At 42.2% G+C, this 9,333-nt stretch overlaps 1 protein-coding gene across 1 annotated transcript; it reads left to right on the top strand.

Annotated features, from left to right (window-relative positions):
• Nucleotides 1-3,089: 3,089 nt before the first annotated feature.
• On the top strand, nt 3,090-9,201 carry LOC311055271 (nuclear distribution protein nudE-like 1-B; the record flags this gene model as incomplete). The annotated part of the gene is given in 9 exon segments (XM_084071398.1): nt 3,090-3,175; nt 4,414-4,567; nt 6,568-6,716; nt 7,005-7,141; nt 7,433-7,603; nt 8,019-8,110; nt 8,309-8,457; nt 9,113-9,115; nt 9,117-9,201. Coding segments are annotated over 9 exon segments (1,026 nt in total).
• Nucleotides 9,202-9,333: the final 132 nt, after the last annotated feature.

Here is a 9,333-nt window from a genome sequence, read left to right as displayed (position 1 = left end):
TTTTTTTTTGCAGGTCACACTACGTATATAGCGTAACACGGTAGAACACACCAGTGGTACTACCTGTCTCCTCCTCATACCTGGCCCTTGCAGAAAGCTTGCATCTCTTCTTCATTGGAGGCTTGGCCCACCTTTAACTTGATGCAACCACACACCTGCTCTCCCAGACTCCCAGCCTCTCATCTTTCACCCCAATCACCTAGGACACAGGCAGAGAAACACAATGCCAAGAATGTATTTCTCCGAAGAGAGACTAACAGACGTTCATGCGGATGTCATATCTTCGTTGCTCATGAAATATTTAAACTAAAACATCTCAAAATTCCTCCCCCAAAACTCCTCTCCAAAATCCAAAACAGTAGATTAGCAGCAGCATGAAGTTCTTGTGAAGAAAAGGGAAAGTACCTTTCCCTTTAAGATAATGTAGGAAACCAAATGAATGTTTCAGTGGCAGTGCAATTGGATAAAGGCTGTGGATATTCAGTTGTCCTCGGCTTTGGTAAAAGATACTATCCATCCAGCACTGCCCCCTAAACGCATGCCTAAATGTTTACTAATAGTGCCTAATGTTAAGTCTGGGAGCATGTCTGTTATGAGAAAGTAATCAAATCAAATAAAAATCTTATAACTGACCCTGCTCAAATTGCATTATCACGCTTATGCCGTGGCTGATTCCGCAATTACCAATAATTCTTTCAGTGACACAGTATGAGTAAAAATTATTAAATAATGTATGTTGACAGCCCAAATCTACCAACAACTTGGTTCAACAGGTAAATGATCTTTATGATGGTCCATAGGAAATACATCCATACAGATTTTAGACGTATGTACACAATTAAAGACGTTTTGACAATTGACAGAAACTAATATTTTGAATTAGGTATGGAGAGCCTTCACCCGACTCTTTGATGTCCTCTAGTGGTTCTCAGTCTCACCTGCGCCTCTTGTACTTTGGGATGGGTGTGTAGAAATGGCTCTATTTCAGCAGGATACAAATGTTCTCTCCCCCTCGGATGATCATGTCCTTTATGCGTACTTTGATCCGGCAGTATCCCAAACCATTCAGACTGGTAATATCACTGTGTACAGACAGAGGCACAGAACAGTCAACCTTCATGTGGTCTTCATGATACTGACGGTGGACATGATACTGGCCATAATACTGACATGATTTGGACCTTGATAGAAAGTTGATACAGACATACTGTACTTAAGCATACGTACTTAAGCATACGTACTTGCACACGTTTTAAACTCGGTAGGGCAGACCACTGCTTTGCACTGGACCTGTGCACATCAAATCAAGTTCCATTAATCCACTTGAAAGCTAGCATCACTATTCTGAGGGGAATATTTGACAAAAATAGCCGATCTGCAAGCTCACAACGCAATGTGTTGTGCTTTGAGCTTGTAGATCAACTTTTTTGCTCAAAGATATTTAGTGTAGAGCGTTGTATAGAGCCCTTGGGACTCTGATAAACTAAGCATAGCATTTAAGTGGTGTGTGGACAAATCAAAAGTGGGGCCTGTATTCCAGCATTGCTGTGTGTAGAATGATTTCAGAACCAGCGGACATGTTTCTTCGCCACTTTATAAACAGTGGCATGTGCTTGTGTCACTAGATCGAGATAACCCTTACCCCGGCACGCTCTCTGACGCACTAGCCTCACATTATACTGCACACCTTTCTCAGGGCAATCTCCAGTTCCTTCAGCTGATAGGCTGGGTTCACGGACACCTGCAGGGACAACAAGCATCGCAAGACTACGTTAAAAGATAACGTGTGACCAATTTGGCTTCAAACGATGATGGCTAAAGATCAACAAACCAAAAATGTATTTACTTATTACCTACCTATCTACTGCAGTGGTTCCCAAACCTTTTGTGCTCAAGTGTGTCGCATTTGTAAAGAAAAAAAAAGAAAACATTGAAATTAAAACTTTTTGTATATTATACGTAGGCCTATATTACAATAATAACGTGTGGTTGTCACAGAATCCCAAGGCATGCCTGGACTTGCCTCATGGCACACCAGTGTGCCTTGGCACACCATTTGGGAAGCATTGCTTGATTAAAAGATCATGTGTGACCAATGGCTTCAAGCGACAATGGCAACTAACCGATAAACAAACAAACAAAAAGGCATATGACTTCTACTGTAGTATACGCCAAACATCCTGAACTGACCATTATGATGCCAGCCTTGGCCGTAGCAAACTGGAAAATGATCCATTCATTAGTGTTGGGGCCCAATACTCCCAGTCTGTCTCCTCTCTTCAGACCTAGAGCTAGGAGACCTGCCGCTAAAACATGTGTACGTACAATAATAACAAAAGATATAAGGCACACAATAAATAATGCAACAGACACAATCAGATCATTGATGAAATAAAAACTAGTCACTAAGAGTGATTTAAAGGATCAAAGAGATTTAGCTAAATATTCTCAGGTACTGTAGGTGTATTTCAGATCATCTCTGCAAAACTCTTTCTATAAGAGCGAGAATCTAGGAATCTCCAGACCACTATATTGTAAAGATGTACATCCAAATTGAATCCCTGCCAAGATCATAGAAACTCTTTGTTGTGTACGTATGTAGACTTCCTACTCCTAAATTACTTGATTCTATTTATGGTGAAGTTTGGTTCACAAATCTTGAATGTGGGCTCTGAAATCCTTTTATTGCCTTAAATGTGGTAGAGCTTAACAGTGTGTAGAAGAATAGAATTTGCAACGGAGCCATGAGACACACACATCTTGCTGAAACTGGGCAAACGTTTTCCAAATGCCAAAAACACAGGTTTCACAGCAAAAGCTGTGCTGCTGTCTGTGTGTCACTGCTGTCACACGCACGCACTCACGCACGCACGCACGCACGCAAGGTCTCATCAATCAATCAAGTCACTGATCAGTCACGCCAGTGATTGCAATTGCAGCCACACCCTATTATAAAACAGTGTCAGTCTGCAGTAGTGAGTGAGGTGCACATCACTCTGGATCTGCTGCAGGTCTGTACATTAGCTTTCAGTGCCTTATTTACCTCTTCGTAACATATGAACACTTGTTTACCTGTAGGCTGCCCTACCATGGACACGGAGATGATTCCCAAATTCTCTTCAAAGGACGAGGAAATTGACTACTGGAAGTCTTTAACCCTCAAATATAAAAAAAGGTAAGCTATAACCTACTGCACATTTCTATCAGAATTGGAAATCAAATATAGGGCAGACCACTGCTTTGGCATGACTGGCTTAAATTGTCCGTGAATGGCTTAAATTGTCCGTGTTGCTCCAGCTTTCATCTCTTTTTGGAAATCAAATATATTTTGAGCAAACCTATCCTAAAAAAACAAAGTTTTATTTCACCTTTAACAATTCATAGAAGTTTTTTACTGCTATAGTATCAAGTAATTTCACCTTTATTTACCCTGGGGAGGTTTGCTGAGAACACATTATCTTTTCTTGGAACACCCTGCTTCACACAGACACTAGTACTGTGTAGTGTACCCCATTGTTGTGGGGTACACACTACACAGATATTGTGTGGAAATCACAGTGCCTGTTGGTTACATAAGGTATCTTCTCCTGTGGCTTATTATGTTCACTTCTACAAATCAGGTTCTGCCATAATGTCTCATATCATAAGTGGTGCTCTGTTGCGCACCTTATCCTCTTTTTTTTTAATAAAGGGAGCATTTGTTAAATGTGGTGTTGCTTTCCACAGTCACAGCAATTGAAATTTCATTTATTTTAAATGATTTTGTATCAAAACCAACTTCATTATCTATTATAAACCTATTTTGGATGTCTTCTGTGAGCATAACACCATTTGAGAGCTTTTTTTTGCAACCTGTGTTCTTCATGGTTCACAATTTCCTGTTGGGAGTTAGGACCTCTACATGTATGTCTCTCAGTTGCAGAGAAATATGGCACACAGGGGGTTAACATCCTGGAGGTTTTCTAAGTATTTCCTGCTGCGGGTACAAAAAAAACATCAACCTGTGGAAAAAGAACTCCAAGGCTGTAGTTTGCCTTGGTTTAGCTTGCATGTTTTAGTTATGTTTTCTTGTGTTCACTTTTACTGCGAACAGTGGTCACTCACAAACACTCATGACAACCTTTTTGATTTGAGCAGATTTCATGTTATTACTGTGTAGGCTGACTGGGCAGAATATTCTTTCTTATTATGGCTAATAAATGTTACTGATATACAGTGTATCTGCCTATTACTTACTTTATGAATTATTTGTTTAACTATTTAAGCCATATTCTTCAGCTATTCACAGATAGCAGAGCTTATTTTGGGAAGATTTTGAAGCATTTTGCCTACAATAATACGGCCAAAATAGGGAGGTGCCAGGGTGAAAGTTGTTAAAACTACCTTTTGTGCAATTGTCATTTTCACGATTAGATGCACAGACTCCCAGGAGGAACTGCAGGAGTTCCAGGAGGGCAGTCGGGAGCTGGAGGCTGAACTGGAGGCCCAGCTGGGTCAGTCGGAGCACCGCCTCAGAGACCTGCAGGTGGAGAACCAGAGGCTGAGGAGCGAGGTGGACAACCTCAAGGTACAGTAACCGAGCCAGGTCTGAGTACTGCAGCCTGCTGTATGTCATCAGGGTGTGACCATGGCTGCATGCTGTTTGGTACAGTACCAATTAGATCCCGGTCAGATCCCATTTTTGGAGTTGTAATCCACCAATTACCAATGTTTTGACTGATAATATCAGTTGAAAACCTTTAGAAGCACTGTTCACAGCTCACAATGCGTCACATTACCAACTAGAAAAAGTGCTCCTCGGAGCTCAAGTCTCCGCCAAGTCAGGTAGGTTTTTGTGGCCTCCTGGTGGCGCTATAATAGGCCAATGTGAAAAGGGTGGCATTTCTTTTTAGGCCTTGCACCCCAATCGGACACTGCATTCATGATTTGAGACATTTTGTTCCAAAAATGTGGTTTGCTAAATTAGACCTGCTGGTGGCGCTATAACAGGCCAATTTGAAAAGGGTGGCATATCTTCCTCTGCCTAGTGGGAATGTGCGTGTAAAATTTCACGGAAATCGCACACTGCGTTCATGATTTGAGGAATTTTGTTCAAAACTGACCTATCCTGCTAACTTTGGAAGCCAATGTTAGCCAAGTAGGATGGAATATGAAATATCGGACACATCCATCTTGATCACATGACTATAGATATACTGTGTACCAATTTGCGTGATTTTTGGACAGAATCTGAAGGAGTAAGAGCAAAAAATGAGTTTTACAAAACTCAGCCTCCTGGTGGCGCTCTAAAAGGCATATGCATGAAAAATGCAGGGCAAATGTTTTTCCTTGGCCTCTAGGGAGTGTGCGTGCAAAGTTTCACGCAGATCGGTGCAGTTATAGCTAAAAATGTGAATCAGCCTGTTGTAGCGCCACCATGAGGCTGATTTGAACGTTTTCAAGTGGCATTTCTGTCTAGGCCAAGTGGGAATCTGAGTGCAAAATTTCACAAATTGCATGCTGCGTTCATGATTTGAGGCATTTTGTTCGAAATGAACCAATGCTGCAAACTTTGGAAGCCAATTTTAGCCAATCAGGATGGAATATGGAAAATCAGACAGATCCGTGTTGATCACATGGCTATGGAGATACTGTGTACCCATTTGCGTGTTTTTTTTGGACAAAATCTGTAGGAGTACTGTCAAAAAATGTGTTTAGCAAAAGTCGGCCTCATGGTGGCGCTATGACGGGCTGATCTGAAAAATGTGGGGCAGAGGTTCTGCTGTGGCATCCAGGGAGTGTTTGTGGCAGTTTCACAGCGACCGGGTCAACGGTGGCAGAGATTAGCTGGTCGCAGACAGAAGGACGGACAGACAGGGCGCAAAATATACTCTCTCGCCATGCCTTTCGGTCTGGCGGAGACAATAATGACATGCCAATTGGCTATAATGCCATCGGCTGCATAATTGTCAAAACCGATGTTGTCAAATAATGATCGATCTATCAGCCAGAACGATATATTGGTAATACAGTACGTGCATTGAAGCCTGGGTCCCAGACTGGCCTCTAGGTTAGTAGTGAACCAGGGCATGCCCTCAGGTAATCCTGTCACAACCTGTAATAGAATGTCAGGTAGAGTATCTCTTACGAGCGTGAACTGGCCAAGAGGCATTAAATGTTACACAGCTCTGCCAGTAACAACAAATACAGGAATATGACAGACATATAACATACGTAAAAACATACCCACTATCTAGGAAGCTCAAGAAAATAAAGACAATCTACAAAGTGGACAATATAAAACTAAGGCCAACATTTGCGACACAGCAAAGCAGCAATGTCTGGGGTTCAGCACTCCTTTTAAAACTCACTAGAGGGATCACAAAAGCCAATTTGAGTTTGGTCTGCAGGTCGTTCCACAACCAGGGCCCAAAATACACAAGGCTTCTTTTTCCAGACTCAGATTGTGATGGGGGTACGACATAGCATTTGATCTGAGATTGAGAGAGTTTTGTTCTCTTCAGCTATATGTTCTTCATCCACGGTTTCACTTAAAACTCACTCACTCATATATTGTGTCCATCACAGGAGAAGTTGGCGCAGCAGTACGCCCAGAGCTACAAGCAGATCAACGTGCTAGAAGATGACCTGGGGCAGACACGTAGCATCAAGGAGCAGCTTCACAAATACGTCAGAGAGCTGGAGCAGGCCAATGACGACTTGGAGAGAGCTAAGAGGTCAGGGTTCGAGTTGGCACTCACTCTCTTGCGTTTATAGCAACCAGAATGCAAGCAGCCACTTCAAAGGACGTAGAGGCATGCTTAGGCTTATTAAAAGATTTAAGTTTACCGTTGAAGATTTCACATTCATGTATTGCAACTCTCATTCAGTCCTGTAGTAGGCCTTCATCTCAGCCTATGTACTGTCCAGTGTTTATATTACATCACATTTGTTCATTTCCATTAAACTTTGTGTCTCCACATTGTACTATGAAGTCAGTTGCTCACCCTGGCCTTTACATCCAGGGCTACGATGGTGTCCCTGGAGGACTTCGAGAGTCGTTTGAATCAAGCCATTGAGAGAAATGCGTTCCTTGAGAGCGAACTGGACGAGAAGGAGTCCCTCCTGGTCTCTGTGCAGCGGCTGAAGGATGAAGCGCGAGGTACGACACCACGACAGACGCAAAGCATTATATTACTTAGTTACTCTACTGTTCTGTCTTCTATGTTCAATTACTAAAGTGCTGGATGGGGGGGGGGGGGGGGGGGGGGGTATTCAGCAGTTATTTTAAATATCACTTGCACCCACTTTAATACTGCTTTTTAGCTAAAATAAAAAATGACACAGATGCTTTCCCGGTCTTAATGGGTTAACAAAGAAATACCAGTTGTACCCCCTTTAGTTCCTTGGTTCATGTGGTTAAGTGGTGGCATCTCATGCGTTTCTCCTGCAGACCGGAGACAGGAGCTGGCGGTACGGGAGAGAACCACAGACAGGATGTCGGCACCCAGCTCACCCACCTTAGACATCGACAAGATGGACTCTGCGGTGCAGGCGTCCTTATCACTGCCTGCCACACCTGTAGGGAAGGGCTTGGAGCACCCCTTCTCTATCAACCCAAAAGGTCTGCATCTCTCTTACCGTTTGTTTGAAGTTGGGACAGGTGGGCCTGTGTCTGTATTAACCCATTAAGAACTGAGGCTGATTCTACAAATGCCCTCTAAACCAGTAGTTCTCAAACCTTTTTGTACCAAGGACCCAGCCCCAAAATGATATGTATTTGGCCACGGAGCCCCATCTGAAAATAATTTGTTTAAAAAAAAAAAAAAAATCAACGGATGTTTTCAAAAATAGCAGATTTACAAACTCGCAGCTTGTATATCTGGTAGCTTGTATATCTGCTATTTTTGAGGGCCAATGTTCTAAATGCTAAGAGTTTTATGAAATACGTATAGCTAAGCTCTAAACTGACATGGATGCTTTCCCTGTTTTAATGGGTTAATATATTTTTTTCGTGTGATCTATTTTCCGCCTTCTAGAATTGACCAATGGCTGTGGCAGCAACTCTCTCACGCCCTCCGCTAGAATCTCTGCTCTCAACATTGTCGGGGACCTTCTGAGGAAAGTCGGGGTACGTGTCATTTTTATCAACTGGATGGATTTAATTCACCTTTAGGTCTGTGGTGTTGAGCTGTTAAAACATTTAAATCTCAACAAAGTAAGTTGTCACATTGTGCTTCGAATTACAAGTAGGATGACGTGTTCGATCATGTCTACATGATGAAACCCACGCGTTATGTTAATGTTTCCTACTTTGTCACCTCACCAGGCATTGGCGTCCAAACTGGCTGCCTGCAGAAACTTTGCCAAAGACCAGACGGCGAGGAAGAATTACAACAACGCAGCCAACGGTGCACTTATCAACAGCAACGCCAACAAGTTCTCCCACTCGCTACACACCACTTACTTTGACAAAATGTGAGTCCCTATAGCCTCTCCCACCCCTGTTTGATAAAGCTTGCGGAACTTTGCTTTAACAAGTGCCAAAGTCATACATACAGTAAAATGCAATGGTGTAAAGTAACTAAGTACATTTACTAAAGTACTACACTTAAGTACAATTTGAGTTTTTTTTTTCTTTACTGGAGTATTTTCAATACTTTAACTTCCACTTCACTCATCTCAGAGGCAAATATTGTACTTTTACTCTACTATTATTTGAAACCTTTAGTTACTTTGCAGATATAAATTAGTATATTATAGAACAGACATTAACCACTTAATTAAACCATTTTATACCTAGGTTATTTGAAAATAGCCCATCTACAGTACAAGCTCACAACGCGTCCCGAGCTTGTAGATCTGCTATATTCAAACATTTTAGTACTTTTACTTTTGGTACTTAAAGTGTATTTTGATAATACTTTTACATTTTTAACACTTTATACTTGTAACAGTATTTTTATATTGTGGTATTAGGCTACTACTTTTACTTAAGTAAAATATCTGAGTACTTCTACCACTGGTAACATGTCACCCCCACAGCAGATGTGGATTGAATATCAACTCTGTCGTATCACTGTTTTCACATGTGTTTCTATGTCTCCTCTTTTCAACCCGTGCATGATGGCAGGACTAAACGGGCTGGACCCCAGCTCCCTGACCTCCATGACATCAGCCAGAGCCGTGTCTCCACCCAGCATGCTGCCTCTCGGTGTATGAGGAATACCTAAACCCTAGCCCTGGTCCAGAGCGTTATTGAGTTCTCTCTAACGCCCTGCCAGGCGCTCGGCTCTGCTCATAGACAAGGAACTAACCTAGGTTAGCCCTGTCATAGACAGGGCTAACCTAAAC

Source organism: Gymnoscopelus microlampas (assembly GCF_963454915.1).
Source record: "Gymnoscopelus microlampas genome assembly, chromosome: 11".
Taxonomy (NCBI): domain Eukaryota; kingdom Metazoa; phylum Chordata; class Actinopteri; order Myctophiformes; family Myctophidae; genus Gymnoscopelus; species Gymnoscopelus microlampas.
Note: the sequence above shows the minus strand (reverse complement) of the source record. Positions and strands in the feature narration are given on the sequence as shown.